Raw genomic sequence first — 19107 nt, 5'->3', positions numbered from 1 at the left:
TTAACCACTTAACCAACTGAGCCTTCCAGGCGCCCTCTATTAAGTGCATATTTAAAGCTCTCTAATCAAAACCACACTTTTCACATGTTCTCACTTATTCACTTGATTTAATAATACACACACACACACACACACACACACACACACACACACACACACATATATACAATGACAATGACAGCAGTGACAAAGCTAGCTAACATTTACTGAGGACATGTAGCACCAGGGAGGGAGGCGGTGTGTTTGAGTGGTTAAAAGCATGAAATTCCAGAGCTTGGAATCAGACAATCTGGTTTGAGTACTAACTGAAGGTGTATCCTTCACCAGGTTATTTAATCACCTTGGGCATCAGTTTTCTCATTTGTAAATCAGGGGCAATAATCCATTATAGGGTTCTTGTGAGAATTAAATATTATCTCATGCAAACTACATGAATACAGCAAGTGCTCCATTAATACTGGCCATTGTTATTGAACCAAATCAGATAACCCTAAATGTAAGGTCTGTTGGGCAGCTAAAAAAAGAATTCATCAAACGCAGATCAAGCATTTGCCGTGTCCCAGGCACGGTGCTAGTTGCAGTCTTTCCCCTTAGAGCCACAGTTCTGTGTCACTCCTTAGAAGCCCTGTCCGTGAACCCTGTAGCCTTCCAACAGGTGACATGAAGATGTTCATACATTGAAGGATTTGTGAAGCCATCATTACATATTTTCATTTGCCTTTGTTTTCTACAATACTAGATACAAAATTCTTACTGTGAATAAATATTTAGAGATTTCGTTCGCTACTGATTGTGGCATATAAACACGAAGTCATATTAGGAATGAATTACGGAATGCTTATGCATGTTGTTAGCTGATTCAACAGGATTTTTAAAATTATTGACTACACAAATACCTCTTTACAACCAATAAATAGGAAATAGCAGCATTCCTTAGAAGCATTTAGGTATACACCATAACTAAAATCAATGTTATTTTATGTAATTAACTGAGCCACCAGTTCATCACCACTTTGTTTTCTGTAACATCATAAATGTGCAAAGAAGAAAGAGTGCAGAACCGGTAGTCTGTAGTTATACTTTTGGCCCTGCTGTAACGTAACCTCAGTGAGTTCCAGTCCTTTTATTTCTGAATTGGATGAAGTTATTTTTTCCAGCCCACATTATAGGGTTTTGGGGCTGATCACATATTAACTGATAAGGAAATATAAAATGTGTTCTCTCTCTTGCTCTCTCCCTCTCTCTCCCCCATCTCCTTTCCTCTCCTTTCTTTATACTCATACATATACTATTTATTTTTATTATCATCACTGGATAAAATTTATCGACTGAGAAAATATGAAACCAAATTCATAGATTATTTTCCAATATATAGCTAATATATTTGTATGAAAACACTATCTATGGTACAGTGACCTTGGAATTCTCTAATGGTACAGTGACCTTGGAATTCTCTAGACCAGATTTGAATCCCAGTTGTGTGTATCAGAAGGAACAGAATTCACTGCAGACCTAAAAAAGGGACTATTTGCCAAGAGGCTGGAAGGATCAAAAGAAGAGATAAGAGATACTATAGTATTCAGGAAGAGGGGCCACAGGCAAAAAGAATGCAGCTAATGGGGAAGAAATACCACAACTTCTCTCTCCTTTTTATCTCCTACTCGTGCCTGTAGTTGACCAAACCTAACTGGAAATCAGCAGAAAAGGGAGCCCAGGACATGAAATCTGCCTGGGTTAGCTTCTCAGGGCACAGAGAAGGACTGAGAACAGATCCAGACAGGGCAGTTGGAAAATAACCATAGGCGTGTTACTTAATCTCATTTAAAAATAGAGCTAATGATGAGCACTGGGTGTTGTATGGACACCAATTTGAAAATAAATTATATTTAATATATAAAAAAAATAGAGCTAATGCCTGCCTCGCAGTTATTGTGAATATTCAGTATCAAAGATATTTAATAAATGGTCATTCTTTTCACTCTTTTATTTCTTAAGGCATCTTTGAATGGTACTCAGCTGTCTATACATTCTTATCTAAGCTTAGTTCTGCCTTCAGATCCTACCTTCCTACATCAATGAGGTTTCTCCAATCTTCTCAGTACTTGGTGATGTCTATCTGCCTTTGTCACTGTTTTTTGTCTGTTTTTTTACTGAACAGTCATTTATTAGCTACTTTTCTCTATAAATGCCTGTGTTGGTTCTGCTGCCCATTTGCTCTTGGATCCATTCCTGGCTCGTGTCCCTCTTGGCTACACATCACAGGGAACCACATTTCCCAGAGTCTGTTGCCTTCTGGCTGCTGGGTAGGTTTAGCTAATGGAAGACATTAGTGCAAGGCTGGAGAGCAGGAGGAGGAGAGAAGAAGAGGTGTTTCTCATTCTCTCTCTCTGCTTTCTCTGTTGTTTCTGGCTGCAGCTGAGTCTCTCCTGTGACTCTAACTCCTCCTTACATAGCCCCAGCAACCTCTGGGCTGCCTCCTCCATGGCTGGCTTGCAGACGCTGGGAATATCATCTCCTATTGTTGTCCCTCTAGCCCAACAAGTGGTACTGGTTGCTAAACTCTGGTTGCCTCACTGATTCCTGTTTTGCTTCCTATCAACTAGGTAACCAGTTTCCTATATTAAATTCACCCTGTTTGAAACACCTAGAGTGGTTTCAGGTTTCCTGGCTGGATCATGTCAAATATGATATCCCTATTTTTCCCCAGACAGACCAACTGTAAAACCCTCAAAAGCATGATGTACCTACCTAATTATCTCAGTTACACATCAGCGGTGCTTAGACTAATAGAAGCCTCATGTTTAGCCAGGATTTGACCAGGAGAAACTCGGGAGGCTTTTAGTAAGTGTTCAGTCGATGGAGCTGAGTAGGTTACATAAGCCTGGTGTGCTCTGTGAGTGTTAGGATTCTCTCTCTTACCAGTACCTCTTGCTCTTTTTAAATTCTATTTTATTATTATTATTATTATTATTATTATTGTTATTACCTCCTAGTCTTTAACTGTAATACTGGTGATCAGGTCTCAGATTACTGACATAACGTCTTCTGACGAAAGTTGAGCAAATGCTAGTTTAGAATAGGTATTTAAATCAACTTGACTCCAACTAGTTTGTGGGGAGAGATCATGATCTTAGTCCAAAGTTTGTCAGCCTACCCAGCTGAAGCACTGGGTCTCTGTCTTGTTCATTGGCATAACATTCAGTCATTTGTCCCAAGTAGGAATCACTCGGGTTGTGTACTGTTTGAAGACCCTCTTTGGGAACTTAGATACCTAGTGCTTTTAAAAAATGGTCTCGCAAGTACAATGACGAAGTACATTTTTTTAAGAAGTACATTTTTTTTGCATTTTAGAGATGACCTTGACAGGAAACTTCAGGCTATTGCTGTTTCAAAACTACTGAAAAGCAGCTCTAATCAAGTGATATTTCTGGGATATATCACTTCAGCACCTGGTTCCAGGGATTATACACAGCTCATTGAACACGGCAATGTGAAGGTAACATAATCTTAATAGGATTTCTGATTTCCTAACTAAAATGTTTCTTCTTCACGTTAAAAAAAACCCCAGTGCAACAATTTAATATGTATTCTGATTATATACTGCTGCGTAGAAAACCAAGAAACATAGGGGCTTTAAACAGCAGCAGTCCTCGGTTGCTCACAGATCTGCAGTTTGGACAGGGCTGGGAGGGCATAGCCTATCTGTGCTTCATACAGAGATGTGGCTCAACTGAGGACTGGAGGATCCACTTTGCAGATGACTCACAGGGGGCAAGTTGCTGTTGGCTGTTGACCAGGAGCCCAGTTCAGGCTTTGGGTGCGGGGTCCTGGGTTCTCTCCATGGGCTAACTTGGGCTTCCTCCCTGCAGATGGCTGGGTTCTCAGAGTGTGTTTCAAAGAGAACCAGGAAGAAGTTGTATTGCCTTGTATGACCTAGCCTTGAGTTACATAGTGTGACCTCTGCCATCATCAGAAGCCTGCTCACATTCAAGGAGGAGAAACAGAAATCCCATCATCTCCATGGGAGGAGAATCAAAGTCACATTATAAGAATACCATATGGAAAGTGGGTTATCGTAGCCATGTTTAGGAACTATAATCTGACACATTATGCAAGTTAATTATGATGTTGAGTGTAAAAGATAGAATGAGATATATAGAGAGGCTGGCTGATCAGCCATATAGGGCCTCACTAACTGAATTTAGTCCTTACCTGTTTGGGTCCAAAACCTGAATTTGTCAGTGTACCCAGATATAATCATGCTCTGGGGAACTGACACACAAATCAAATCCTTGAGACATACATACACTAGAATGCTAATAAATGCAGTGACTTATAATGAGAAATATAATTGTTATATTCCATTAAGTCCTGTGTAGATTTCTTGGTCCTTTACCTTTTGTTTTCAATTTCATCTTCTTGAGATATTTGCAGAGAAAAAAGCTTACCTATTTTACCAAGTGCTTGGAAAGATATGAGAAAGAGCATAGTATGAATAGGGTTTCTACTGTGGCTTAAATAGCAGAGAACTGTATTTCTTTTTTTTAATTTTTATTTTTCTAAACATGTTTAAAATTTTTTTTTGATTTTTATTTTTGAGAGAGAGAGAATGAGAGAGAGAGAATGAGAGAGAGAGATAAAAACGTGCACAAGCAGGGGAGGAGCAGAGAGAGAGGGAGACCCAGAATCCGAAGCAGGTTCCAGGCTCCATGCTGTCAGCATAGAGACTGATGTAGGGCTCAAACTCATGAACTGTGAGATCATGACCTGAGCCGAAGTCAGATGCTTAACCAACTGAGCCACTAGGGCCCCCCCTTATTTATTTATTTTTTTAATATTTAAATTTATTTTTGAGAGAAAGAGACAAAGCCTGAGCAAGGGAGGGACAGAGAGAGAAGGAGACTCAGAATCTGAAGCAGGCTCCAGGCTCTGAGCTGTCAGCACAGAGCCTGATGCGAGGCTTGTACTCAACAACCGTGAGATCATGACCTGAGCTAAAGTCGGATGCTTAACTGACTGAGCCACCCAGGTGCCCCTTAAATTTTTTAAAAATATTTTTTACTACTGTATTTCTTTATGTAAAATTCTGGGCAGGTGATCCAGTCCTGGTACACTCCATGGTTTCAGGAATGTGTTCCTTCTATCCTGTGGCATCACTTTACAAGGTTTCTATTCCCAAATTTGCCTCATGGTCCACGATGGCAGCATCCATGTTCTAGCTAGCAAGATAGAGGAAGGGATTAAGAAGGGGCTAAGAGTGCAAATTCCAGGAAACTGACTTCCAACACAGGACTTACATTTCATTGACTGGATGTATAAGAAGTCAGGAGGCACACTCTTAAATCTTGATGATACACCCAGCAGCTAAAAATACTACAAGCTGGGGAAAAATACAGTGAGATATCGGGGAGATGAGTGAATCTCTGTGACAATGGATAAAGCAGGAAGTGGAGTCAAGATGGACCCCTGATTTTGGCTTTGGTCGGAGGGTTTATGATGGTGACATTATTAAAGAGAATACTGAAGGAAGAAGAGCTTTGCAAAGATGATAATAAATTTAGCTCTCGGCTAACTCAAGGCATCTGTGGGATATTCATGGAGATGTCCAACAGGCAGCTGGATATATGGATTTGGAATTGAGGAGAACAGTCAGGACTAGAAAATAGATTAAGGAACTCCCACCATCTAGGTAATCGTGGAAGCCTTGGAAGTGGATGATACGGCTACTACGTTAGAGAAGTGTAAAAGGAAGGCCAAAGAGAACCTCTGATAAAGTTGCATTTAATGTGGCTATCAGGGTGCTTGGCTGGCTCAGTCGGTTAGGTGTCTGACTTCAGCTCAGGTCATGATCTTGCAGTCCCTGAGTTCGAGCCCCTTGTTGGGCTCTGTGCTGATAGCTCAGAACCTGGAGCCTGCTTCCGATTCTGTGTCTCCCTCTCTCTCTGCCCTTCTCCTGCTTGCATTCTGTCTCTCTCTCTCTCTCTTTCTCTAAAATAAATAAACACTGATGTAGCTATCATGGGGATGATGGTGAGAGAAGAGAAGGGAGATTATCAAAGATGTATTTATTTTGGGGAGCGCGCAAGTGGGGGAAGGGCAGAGAGAGGGGGACAGAGGATCTGAAGAGGGCTCTGCACTGACAAGCTCACAGCAGCAAGCCCGATGTGGGGCTTGAACTCACAAACTGCAAGATCATGACCCCAGCTCAACCGACTGAGCCACCCGGGTGCCCCAGGGAGATTATTTCAGAAGAGAGATTAAAGAGAGGTCAGAAGAAAAAAAGGAAATCCTGATACGTGTGGAGTCAGAGGCCGTATCGTGTGGAGTCAGAGGCCGTATCGGTTACTTAACACTGTGTAACAAACCACTTCAAACCTTCGTGGCTTAAAACAACAGTAGTTTAAGACTCCTTTGATTCTGTGGGTTTTCTGTTCTTGCCTGGGTTCACTCGTGTAGTCAGCTGGTGGCTGTGGCCAGGGTTCGAAGATGGTCCCATCCACATGCCTGGGGCTTTGGTGTTGGTCGATGGCTGGGCCTCTCTCTCCATGTGGTCTCACTAGCCCAACAGGTGCCGCATTTACCAGCTGTGTGACCTGGGGGCAAGCTATTTAAAATTTCCAGGCCTCAGTGGCCACATCTGTAAAGTGGTGAGAGTAATATCTGTTGTATCACAGGGTGGATATGAGGATGAAATATAAGATAATGTCTGCAGGGCCCTCAACCTTGTATGTAGGGGGCACTCAGGAAGTGGGAGCTCTGTATATGTATATGCACTATGTGCATCTGGCTGTACACATGAAATCAGATAAGATAAATGTATGAGTACATAGTCTATAAAGTATAAAAGAATGTTAGATGAGCATATTGGGCAAGTCTAAGAAACAATTGCATCCTAATAAGAGAAGGAATTCGTATAGTGTGTGTGTGTGTGTGTGTGTGTGTGTGTGTGTGTGTGTGTGTAAGGGATATGGATGGTGTTAAGGAAGAGGCATTTTATTTGATTTTTATTTAATCCTCTGTTGGTTACCACTATCATGGTCAAAAGCTGTGTCAAGACTGGCAGTGAATTCTCATATAGCTTTTTCTATTAGGAAGTTTATTAATGCGGAGAGGAGTTTTAATCATAAATGCTTGGATGAACAGATTTTTCTCTTTAAGAAATGAGTATTTGAATTCTGCAGTCTTAAAGTTTGACAGCATCTTTTTAAAAATCTAATAAAAAACATGACAGTTAAACATATTCATAGTTTATGGTTCCCAGTATATACAGCTGAATGACTAAACTTTTATTTCTTTCCAAGGCAAACCAAACAGTACTCTTTCAATTTTATTTGCTTTTTTCATCATTAACATTTTAAAGTTTAACTTTTAAAATGTGGTATAATTTTTTCCATGTATGCAAAGGCATGTAAATGGGTTGAGTGTGGCATATAAATAATAGTAAAGATTAACAAGCATCTGTGTGTTCACCACTAAGCTTATGAAAAAAATTAAGAAATAGGTAATAAATGTGTTTTCTTTTAGTGATTTAAAAACATATTTTAAGTTAAATTTTAATAGTAAAATTGAGAAATGATCAAAAGTGACGTATATTTTTTATTGATAGGGTTTTTAAAAAGAAGGAGATGGAAATTTGTTCAGTATAAAAGCTCCATATTTAGTTTACCACCACATTACAGAAAAAGAATATGTTTATGTTCTGCTTCTCTGATGAAAAATAACACCGGTCTTAAGCTTTCAACATCTAAAAGACTCATGGTTACTCCCCAAATGTGTTTATTTCCAATGATTCAATTTAACAAACACAGATTGAGCTCCTGCCGAATGCGAGGCTTCGTGCTAAGTACCAGGGAGGCAACGTGATGAAGGGTCCCTCCGCTCGGGAAGGGGAGGGTGGAGACCTAGAAACAAATAACTGTCCAGAATGGTGTAGCTGGTGTGTATAAAGTACTGCAGGGCATGAACGATGAGGATGCGGTAAACTCTGCCTGGGATGAAGGACGTGGAAAGCCACAGGAAGCCAGTGCCTGCATTGCCGATTCACCTGCCTAACCCTCTCTGTAGACCACCTTCACCTTTGTACCCCCAGCACCCAGTAGAGGGCCTAGATGGGCACCCAGTAGGTGCTCCAGAAATGTCTGTAGGGTGAATAAGTAATTTGGACCTTGACAGATCATTAGGAGTGAGGCAGAGAAAACAGCATGCACAAAAGCATATTTATTACTGTCCTTCACACATTTCCTTGGCAATTCAGAATAGAGCACTGTTTTTTATGCTTTAAACATTCTCTTCTCTGTTCTTTATGTAGGATATTGACAGCACAGATCGAGACAGATGGTGTGAATATATTATGTATCGAGGGCTGATCAGGTGAGCATAGGTTTTTGACTGTTGTTGTTTTATTATCTATTATGACTGCGATCTTTTGTGTCTATCCTGGAAGTAAAAAACTTTACAGACGTCATTTTGTGACTTTTTATAAACATTGATTTGGCTAGTTACACAGTTTAACCATTTTTTCAAGGCATGGTCTAATGATACAAGAAAGAATAAATGACAGAGTAAATTAAGCTTGATTGTATAAAAAGGATACTGTGTAAGTTATTAAGCATGAGAAACACATATTAACACATGTTAGGAATGCTCCCAGTTTTGACTGTATGCATGGTGGGAACATCATGGACCATGGAATAAGTTGAATTCCAGCTTTGCCAAGTTCTAATCATGTAATTTGGGATAGGTTAACTCACTTGTTGCAATCACTACTATATTGTGGTGAGATCTCTAGGTAAGTTATATTTTTAAAAAAATCACCCCAGGGGCGCCTGGGTGGCGCAGTTGGTTAAGCGTCCGACTTCAGCCAGGTCACGATCTCGCGGTCCGTGAGTTCGAGCCCCGCGTCAGGCTCTGGGCTGATGGCTCGGAGCCTGGAGCCTGTTTCCGATTCTGTCTCCCTCTCTCTCTGCCCCTCCCCCGTTCATGCTCTGTCTCTCTCTGTCCCAAAAATAAATAAAAAACGTTGAAAAAAAAATAAAAAAAATAAAAAATCACCCCATATCAAAAAGTGAATACTATCCACATATGCATATATTAGAGTATGTATATTCCAAAATAATACACCTGAAGGATCTTAAAATTCAAATATGTAACTTTGTAAATCTGTTTTGAAGGTAGTATTTCCTTTAAAGAAGCTGAAGCAGTTTTAATACCAAAAAAGGGACTAGTCATTTATTCTTGGATTCACTCATTTATTCAACAAGTATTTATTAAATGCCTGTTACGTGCCAGGCATTGTTCTAAGCAATGAGGCTGTCACGGGAACCAAACAGAACCCTTGACTACCATACAGCTTACATTCCAGTGGAAGGAGACAGAAGGTAAGCACCTAAGAAAGAGAAGGGCAGGTGGTGGTAAATGTGACAAAAAGATGAGTGAGGCCAGGTAAGAAGGATGGGGATGGAGCGTGTAGGCTGAGGGGTGGCTGTGGTGTGATCTTTAGGGTGGGCAGCAGCCTGGAAGACATGAGGAAGGTCCCCTGCGTATATCCCGTGACGAGCACTGCCAGCGAAGGGAAGAGCAGCTACAAAAGTTTGAGTGGCGCATGCCTGGTGTCGGTTGCTAACAGTGAGGAGGCCAGCGTGGCTAGAATAGAGAGAGATGGGAGGTGACATGAGAGAGGTAAGTGGGGACAGATCCTGTGGACAGCGGATCGAGTCACAGGTCCCTCCACTTACAGGGTTCTTCAGTGGAGGGAACATGCTGGAGACAGTCCCCAAAGCTCACAGCTCTCTCCTGCTAGTACACAATCTGTTTGGAGATATTTGGCCCGAGGTCCCTAACTACCCTCCTTGGGAAAGTGCTGGGAACTCTGGTGTGGGCTTCTATGAATGGGCCTCCCTGGGCCTTTGACCCTCCTCCGCACAGAGCCCTTCATCACCCAGAGGTGTCCTGGCATTGGCTACCTGGTGAAGTTAGGGGTAATGTTGAACTGATCACCCCTAAGTAACATTCTAAGATCTGTGGTCCACATTTATGAAAGAAAACAGTTGCCTTCTAGGGATGACACAGAATCACAGGGTCAGCTTCTCTCCCGTTGGAGACATGGCTTGTTCAGTTATGAGTCATAGTCTGGTGAAAGCAAACCATTATGTCCAACTGTTCTTTACCTTATTTGTCATTCAACAAGTATTGGTGGAACATAATATATGCGGAACACCAGGGGTATAAGTAGTAAATAAGACAGAGAAAGATCTGTACCCTGGCAGGAGAAAGAAACACAATAATTCCATGATGTTGTATTTTAGGAGGTGATGAGTGTGGTGGGGAAACATTGAGCAGGGTAAAGAGCATCCAGAGTATGGAGGTGGGGTGCCATTATAAGTAGGGGGTTGGGTAGGTCTTACTGAGAAGGTGACATTGGAGCTAAGATTTAAAGCAGTGGACCATGTGGCTATCTGAGAGAAGACCCTTCCAGGGACTAGCTAGGGTAAAAGCCCAAAGACAGTGCCAGATGTATCTGAAGAAAAGTGAGGCTAGTGGGGCTGGAGTGTGTGTAGCTAAATGGAGGTGGGAGAAGAGGTAAGGGGAGTATATGGGCAGGGAGGAAGGCAGCAGGTCACAAGTTCTGTGGACTCTAATTGAGAACTTTGGCCATGGCTTAATGGTGACCTTTATTAGGTCCTGAACAGTTCTACGGGTTCATATGCTTACTGGGGTGAGACAAGGAGATGCTTGAGATGTCAGGATCATTCTGGTTACACTAATAACTCAGAAACTCCAAGAGGCCCAGAACATGCCCACATGGCTGCAGGACAGACAGGTCGACTATTATTTTGGGGTTTCCAAAGGGTTAAGGTGGGGAGGGAGATGCTAAAGTATTAGTTTTGTAACATGTATATCAGATTGAAAACATTGTATCTGTTTACATTCATATCAAAGTGGTTGTTTTCATGGGAATTTCTAGAAAACAGTTTATGATATAGACCGAAATAGGTATAAATTGAAGTTGTAATATTGTTAGTTGCCAAGGGAAAGTGCTGTTTATAATACCAGTGCCCATAATAGCTAATCATTTGGCTATGTATACTTGTGGCCCAAGACCTCTATCACCTTTCCTTGGAAGAGTTGGGGAGCAGATTTTTATATATAAATATTTACACATATATGCTAAATATAGCTGGGTGGCTTAAACAACAGCAATGTATTTTCTCACTGTTCTGGAGACAGAGAGAGTGGGCACACGTGCTGTGTGGTGTCTCTTCTTAAAAGAATGAGAGTCCTATTGGATGAGGGTCCCACCCCTGTGACCTCATTTAACTTAACTACTTCCTTTGAAACCCCATCTCCAAATAGGGCTATATTGGGGATTACAGTTTGACATATGAATTCAGGGGATGATACAAACATTTAGTCTACAACAGATGGAAATGTAACAGAACTAAAACCAAAAAAATCCTAAAATGTATATGAAACCACAAAAGACCCTAATTAGCCAAAGCAGTTTTGAAAAAGAAACACAAAGCTGGAGGCGTCACAGTTCCAGACTTCAAGTTATATTACAAAGCTGTAGTGATCAAAACAGTATGGTCCTGGCACAAAAATAGACACACAGATCGATGGAACACAATAGGAAATCCAGAAACGAACCTGCAACTCTATATGGTCAATTGATCTTCAACAAAACAGGAAAGAATATCCATTGGGAAACAGACAGCCTCTTCAACGAATGGTGTTGAGAAAACTGGACAGTGACATGCACAAGAATGAAACTGGGCCACTTTCTTATACCATACACAAAAATAAATTCAAAATGGATGAAAGACCTAAATACGAAACCTGAAACAATAAAAATCCTAGAAGAGAGCACAGGCAGGAATTTATCTGACTTTGGACATAGCAACATTTTTCTAGATTTGTGTCCTGAGGCAAGGGAAATAAAAGCAAAATAAAAAGCTTCTGCACAGCAAAGGAAACAGTCAACAAAACTAAAAGCAACCTGCTGAATGGGAGAAGATATAGAACATACTTGCAAACGACTTACCTGATAAAGGGTTAGTATCCAAAACATTATATAAAGAACTTACAAAACTCAATACCCCAAAGACAAATAATCCAACTAAAAATGGGCAGAAGAAATGAACAGACATTTCTCCAAAGAAGACATCCAGATGGCCAACAGACACATGAAAAGACACTCAGTATCACTCATGAACAAGGAAATGCAAATCAAAACTACAGTGATCACCTCACACCTGTCAGAATGGCTAAAAGAAAAAACACAAGAAATAACAAGTGTTGGCAAGAATATAGACAAAAAGGAACCCTTTTGCACTGTTGGTGGGAATGCAGACTGGTTTCCAGCCACTCTGAAAACAGTATGGAGACTCCTCAAAAAGTTAAAAGTGTAAGTACCCTACAATCCAGTAATCATATTTACCTAAAAAATACAAAACACTAATTCAAAGGGATACATGCATCCCTATATTTACGGCAGCATTATTTATAATAGCCAAATTATGAAAGCAGCCCAAGTGTCCATTGATAGATGAATGGATAAAGAAGTGGTGTATATACACAACGGAATAATATTCGTCCATAAAAAGAATGAAATTTGCCATTTGCAATGATGTGGATGGAGCTAGAAGGCCGAGAAAGACAAATACCATATGATTTCACTCATATGTGGAATTTAAGAAACAAATAAAAAACAAGCAAAGGAAAAAAGAAAGGCAGTCCAAGAAACAGACTCTTAATTATGGAGAACAAACTGATGGTCACCAGAAGGGAAGTGGCTGGGGGAGGGGGGGGGGATGGGCTAGACAGGTGATGGCGATTAAGGAGGGCACTTGTCATGGTGAGCCTTGGCTGATGTATGTAAGTGTTGAACCCCTAGATCGTACACCTGAAACTAATATTACACTGTATGTTAACCATCCTGGAATTTAAACTTTTAAAATACCCAAATTAATGAAGTTAGGGATTACTGTTTTTCAGTTTCTATCCATAAGACCAATTCTGTAAACGTTATCTCAATCATCTGCACTCAGTCAAGCACTTAATAAAAACTTATGGACAATGAGAAATCCCTTGTTTTAGTAGATGATTTGGATTGTCAGGTTCCTTATCTTCAAGGACTTTTAGAAGGACCTTGAAGGCAGTGTCCATGAAAGGAGTTAGAACGTTGATCTTAGATATTTGAGCAATAAAAAACCCTAGATTCACTGGACAGAATGACCTAGAATTACAGGGTACCGCACGGATTTGGGACCTGAGCTTAGTAAACACGTCAGCCTGTCAGACAGCTTCCACCCCATTCCGATGCTGCCGTGGCTCTCCTTTTACCCTTCGTGGTGCGCAGACCTGCTGCCTCTACTTGTCTCAGCTCTGGGTTCCTGTCTCTATTTTGTACGTAGGTACGGGTTTTGTTTTAAATGTTTCTCCTATTACTAGTCTGGCTCAAGCCCCCACCAGCATTCACCTAAATTATTGCAGTGGCCTCCTACCTGGTCTCCCTTCGTCCCCCCTTTCCCTGGAGTCTATCCTCTACACAGTAGCCACTGCATTTCTGCACAGAATGCCTTGGATTGCCATCTCACTGTCGGAAAAATATCTGAAGTCTTTACAGTGGTCTGCAAGGAAAGTTGTATCGTCTACTATCCCCAGCACCCGTGCAAACTCACCCCCAAGGTGTTTGCCCGTAGGCACTCCACTCTGGTCATTGTGGAACTGGCCCTCAAAAAAGCCAGGCACATTCTCCTTCGGGATGTTTGCATTTGCTATGCCTTTTCCCTAGAGCGCCCATCCTCCAGTATCCGTACGGGATTGCTCCTTTACTTCAATCAAACTTTTGCTCAAATGGCACTCGGTCAGAGCAGTATGCTGTGAGCATTTACTCTAAGATAGCAGCCTCTGTCACTGAGCAGTCCCTGTCCTCTTTACTCTGCTTAGTCCCCTAGGGGACTTCGGCCTTTTCACCACCTGATAAGAGTGTACACGTACATATTTAATCTGTCCTCAGCTAGAACGAAAGCTCTATGAAGGCAAGGGCCTTGTTTTGTTCACTGTTTATCCCCAATACCTGGAACAATGCCTGTATGTAGTAGGGACTCGATACATCTTTGTTCCTCGAATAAGTGAATAACTGAAGCTGATAGGTATTTTTTAGAGAGACCAGATATAAATAAAATAAAATAAAATAAAAATGAATTCTTGGTTGCTTATGGTTCCCTCATTTTTCCATCTGGGCTTCTCTGTAACTATTTGGATAATACCTATAAAATGCTTTGATTTCCTGAAGAACTGACAGCTCTAAGCAAAAACAGGATGTGCAGTTTTTTTCAGACATTCAAAATCTTTTCTATTAGACTTGTAAATGTGTTTGAAAATATGCATGTGATATTTGAATTTTAAAGGTAAGAAAGAATTTAGGCATATGCTGCTGTCATTGTGGAGAACTCCTTTTCTCGATGCAAAATATAATCGTGTGATAGGCAATTTGTAGAGACAGAATATTCATTAGTGTATGTTTAGTTAATTAAGCCTGGGTGCATGTTCCTTATTCATTTATATAGTAAAAGCAATGTTTTGATAAATATTTGGAGTAATAAATCAAGCTAATTGTAGTGATGTACAGAGTAGAGTTATAAATGGGAAACTGGCTTAATAATGCAGATGTTATCTATTAGATCTCATCAGATTTCTATTTGGTGATAAAACCTTTACAAACCATTTCTATTTCTGCCACAGATTGGGCTATGCAAGAATCTCCCGTGCTGAACTGAGTGACTCTGAAATTCAAGTGGCCAAATTTAGGATCCCTGATGACCCCATTAATTATAGAGACAACCAGAAAGTAGTCACAGACCAGAGGGCAGTTCCTAAGGAAATTCATTTCAATCCTAGGTGAGTGAATTCTTTCATGTTGTTGACTACAGGTGAGGCACCACATCCCCTTTACAGACCTAAATACTATCTCACAATGAGGCCCAAATTATGTATGGTTCTAGAGGTTCATTCAGGTAAGGGATCTCATGGTAAAAAAGATACTATCCCACTTGGGTTGAAGTTATGGTCCCTGCTTTCTGGGATAGAGAAACATGTTATGGTCTCAGGCTCAGGTGAAAAAGATCACATTGGCATCCTCTTCATCACCATCACCATCAACACCATCACAAGAGTGAATCTGTGAGTGTTCTGTGTCCCAGGCCCTGTTCTAGACGCTTTGGGTATTACCTCAACTAATAGTCATTGGGTTGGTATTCTTGTTGTCCTCATTTTATAGGTAAGTTCAGGCTGAGGAACATGAAGTAACTTCATTAGGGTACATAGCTAGTGAGTGACAGAGTTAACAACTGGGAAGGAAGCCCGTTAGCATCGTTAGGTTGCTGAGATTCTCAGCTCTGGCTGCATGTGCCACTCACGTGGAGAGCCCCACCCAGACGGACTCAGCAGGACCTCTTGGTGGTGTCGGCTTTGAGTTTTACAAAATCGTTCCCAGTTATTCAGACGTACAATTAAGACTGAGCCTGCGGAGAGTGGATAATTCATTTTCACCACAGAGATTCTAGCATGCGAAATATATTGGATTTTGTTTAGTTCTGAATAGAGGTTATCTGAGAAATCTATTTGCAGCAAACTATGTGCTTTGGAGTATGTGCTCTTTTTTCTTCCTATGACTGGATAATGAGAAGAAATGTTTGCATAAAACCAAAGCCAGAACATATCTATATATGTTACTATTATTTGATATATATACTACTTTTACCAGCTAGTCATTATGGAAACTTCTCAGACTTCATTTTATTTGCCTGGGTGGGGGGGGGTGTGTGGTGTTGGTGATGGAATTTATCCATTTTCTTTTTCTTCCTTGTCTCTCCTTACAACAAGAAAAAACGGTACCGAAGTATAGGGAACACATGTAAGAAGAGCTACAGTCAAGTCTTTTTTATTTTTTATTTTTTTTAAGAGAGAGAGTGAGGGGCAAGGATAGAGGGAGAGAGAGAGAGAATCCCAAGCAGGCTCCACGCCCAGTGCAAAGCCCAACGTGGGGCTCCATCTCACAACCGTGAGATCATGACCCGAGCGGAAATCAAAAGTTGTATTCTCAACTGACTGAGCCACCTGGGCGCTCCATATAACCAAGTCTTGATTGCTTGCATTACTGTTTGATCTCATCCCTAGTGTGTGAAATGTGTTCGTGAACAGCATGGGCTCTGGGGTCAAGCTACCCGGTTCCAATCCTCACTTTTGTCAGAAACAGCTGGGTAACTGCAGGCAAGTTGGCTAATCCCTCTAAGCCTCAAGTTTCTCACCTGCAAAATGGGAAAAATCGTAGCACCTACCTCCTAAGGTTATTTGAGGTCTGACCGACACCTAGAGCTCTTAGAATAGTGCATGGTGATACATGTGGTGTTTTCCTGTTCATACATTTGTGCTGACCGTGTGCTCTTGGCATATTTCGATAAAATTGTTTAGAAAAAAAAATAGTGCATGGTGAGTGCTTATTAGGCAGTAGATACAATAGCAACAGTAATATTTATAGTAGTCGCAGTAGAAGTGAAATAGAAAGTTTTCTTCCTTTTGTCAACTGAGGTGGCTTCTTATATGGAAGCTAGAAAATCTAGGAAGGAAAAAGGTCTCCCTGTTTCCTTATTCTCATATACCAGGAGTGTGGAGAAGTCCAAATAAAATATTTTTAGCTAATCACAACTGCAGACTGATCCAAACCACCTGTGAAGGGAACTAGATCTGTTTTCGCACTCAGTTTAATTATGAAAATAACAGAAGCATAAGTAGAAAGCGTGTCTTAATTTAAAAATTCCATATATATATATATATATATATATATATATATATATATGAAGATGTATTAAATAAAGTCAACGAATACTGAGTTCACCAAAAATCCCATTCTTTAAGTCAACAAGTACTCACTGCCAGGCCTGAGGCCAGGCCTGGTGCTAGATACTGAGGACAAAATGGTGAATAAGACCAAATTTTTGTCCTATGGAGCTTATGTTCTACTGGGGAGACAAGCAATTCAGAGGTTATCACTGGTAATAGTTTTGGTACATCTCTGCTTTTTATGTGCATATATATCTATATATCACACAATTATCCCAACTTTATAAATGTATGAATCATATGTGTGTATGTGCATATGTCTGTATAGTCATTTTATGTATTAACCTGATTTTTTTCATCCAAACACTACATGATGAGCTTCCTTCCATAACAGTATATTCTTCTGAAAATATTTGTAAATACTTCCATAATATTCCATTATATGGATGTAACAAATATAGCTAACCAAATGAGTTGTTTTTGCTCATTTATTCTTTTCATTATTATAAGAAGTCTTCTGGGGACTTCTAATTATAACTTTAGGCACATCCTTGATTACTTCCTTAGGACTCAGTTCTAGTCATCACAGATCAGAGGTGCTATTTTAATATTCCTTATTGTTGTTTTGAGATGACAAATTAAACAGACCTCCTATCTCCTGTATTATGAAGGTTATTTGGATGCTGTGATTGCTGATGAAGAAAAGGAAGTCAGTGGCTTCATTCGCTCATGTCTTAGGTTCCTTTCTAGTGCCTTTTATATTTCATCATACCAACAAGAGCTATAGAATTAATTATTCATCAGTAAAGTAAGCTGTTCTTCTGTAGCATCTGTAGAAGACTAAGAAGTTGAAATTGCAAGTAGGTTGCACGTGCATTAATGTAACACGAATAACATTTCGGGTTTCATGATCCCCTCATCCATAAAATGGATATTTTGCAAACTGAACACTAGAGAGAAAATCCAGACTTATTTTCTGCCAATGTTATCAGCTAATAATTCTTAAACGGTTGTGCTTTTGGAATGATTCATATACATGGAAAGAGGACTTCAAAGGTTAAAATTTTAGTCTGCCTTTCCCATATGCATGAATCCTTTTTTATTTCTTCATTTACTGATTTGTAAATTGATCACATCTCTCTTGGTTTTATGATAGGTAAGTAAAACCAAAGTAGATTATGGTTAAAATTTTATATAAGAATGTACCTTCATGAATGGTTTTTACATGTCAGTTACATGTCTTTTTGTTTGTTTGTTTTGTTTGTTTTTGTTTTTTAGATTTGGATCCTATAAAGAAGGACACCATTATGAGAACAATCACCATTTTCATATGAGTACTCCCAAATACTTTTTATGACCTATTTAAAACAGGATTCACTGACTGAGCAAGTCTGTGGAAAACAAAAGTATATAAGAAGAGAGATGCGTGAAAATGGGAAACTACACACAAAGAACCTCAGTTTTGAAAAAATATGGTATTTATGCAGTGGGAAATTCTATCAATTTATTTAAATAGCTTACTAAATAAAAGCATTTCTCCAAATTGCTTTTCTTAAATTTCTGATAAAATGTAGAATGTGGGGTAACATAAGAAAGTTTTACTACTAGAGACAAACGAATAAAAAATGCCTTACCTTTTTAATGCTTAAAATAGAAAAATTGATTTACTGATGAGCTAGAAGGACTACTTACAAACATTAAATCCAGACTTATTTTCCTCCTGGGACAAAGCAAGGAAAAAAAATGTTTAACGATTAAGTCTAATTGTTAGAAGAATAATGTGTCCATATAACTGTTGTTGACTCATCAGGAGAAGCATGCCCATCACCATTCTTCCTGGAGCTATGATAGAATCATCTGTCTTTTCTCTCATGGCTATACATGACATACTGTGGTGTTATCTCCAGTCAGGCCCCGGCTGTCAAGGAGCACACCTCAGCACACAGGTCCCACAGAATGCATTTTCTTCCCTAGAACCAAGCAGGTAGGTGATGGAGAGAATTCAGCCCAACAGCACCATCTCTGTGGGGAATAGTAATTTAAATGTTCATGGGGGCACATTTCATCTTAGAACTGGAAAGGGCCCTAAATCTTGGTTTATCTTTTGGGATAGAGATCAAAAAATATGAGAGAGAAATTCAGAGGTTTTATGTCACAATCTAAGGGGCTTCCTTACATCTATTTAGTAAACATGTACTGAGCACACTGCCATATTCAAAATATTACGTCCCTCGGGTTTTAAAATATATCTACATGATACTTTCA

General features: G+C 40.0%; 1 protein-coding gene across 2 annotated transcripts in view; it reads left to right on the top strand.

Moving 5' to 3' along the window:
- Positions 1 to 18385, top strand: part of CWH43 (cell wall biogenesis 43 C-terminal homolog) — a 57463-nt gene extending 39078 nt beyond the window's left edge. For both annotated transcript variants that reach the window (XM_058722628.1, XM_058722629.1), the window contains exons 13-16: positions 3352 to 3496; positions 8309 to 8370; positions 14746 to 14901; positions 18121 to 18385. In XM_058722628.1, the coding sequence (XP_058578611.1) occupies positions 3352 to 3496; positions 8309 to 8370; positions 14746 to 14901; positions 18121 to 18199 (442 nt within the window). In that variant the 3' untranslated portion in view covers positions 18200 to 18385. The remainder of the gene's footprint in view (positions 1 to 3351; positions 3497 to 8308; positions 8371 to 14745; positions 14902 to 18120) is intronic.
- The last annotated feature ends 722 nt before the right edge of the window (positions 18386 to 19107 follow it).

The sequence above is a fragment of the Neofelis nebulosa genome, chromosome 3, assembly GCF_028018385.1.
Source record: "Neofelis nebulosa isolate mNeoNeb1 chromosome 3, mNeoNeb1.pri, whole genome shotgun sequence".
In the NCBI taxonomy this organism is placed as follows: domain Eukaryota; kingdom Metazoa; phylum Chordata; class Mammalia; order Carnivora; family Felidae; genus Neofelis; species Neofelis nebulosa.
The sequence above is the reverse complement of the archived record's forward strand: the minus strand, read 5'-3'. Positions and strand labels throughout refer to the sequence as shown.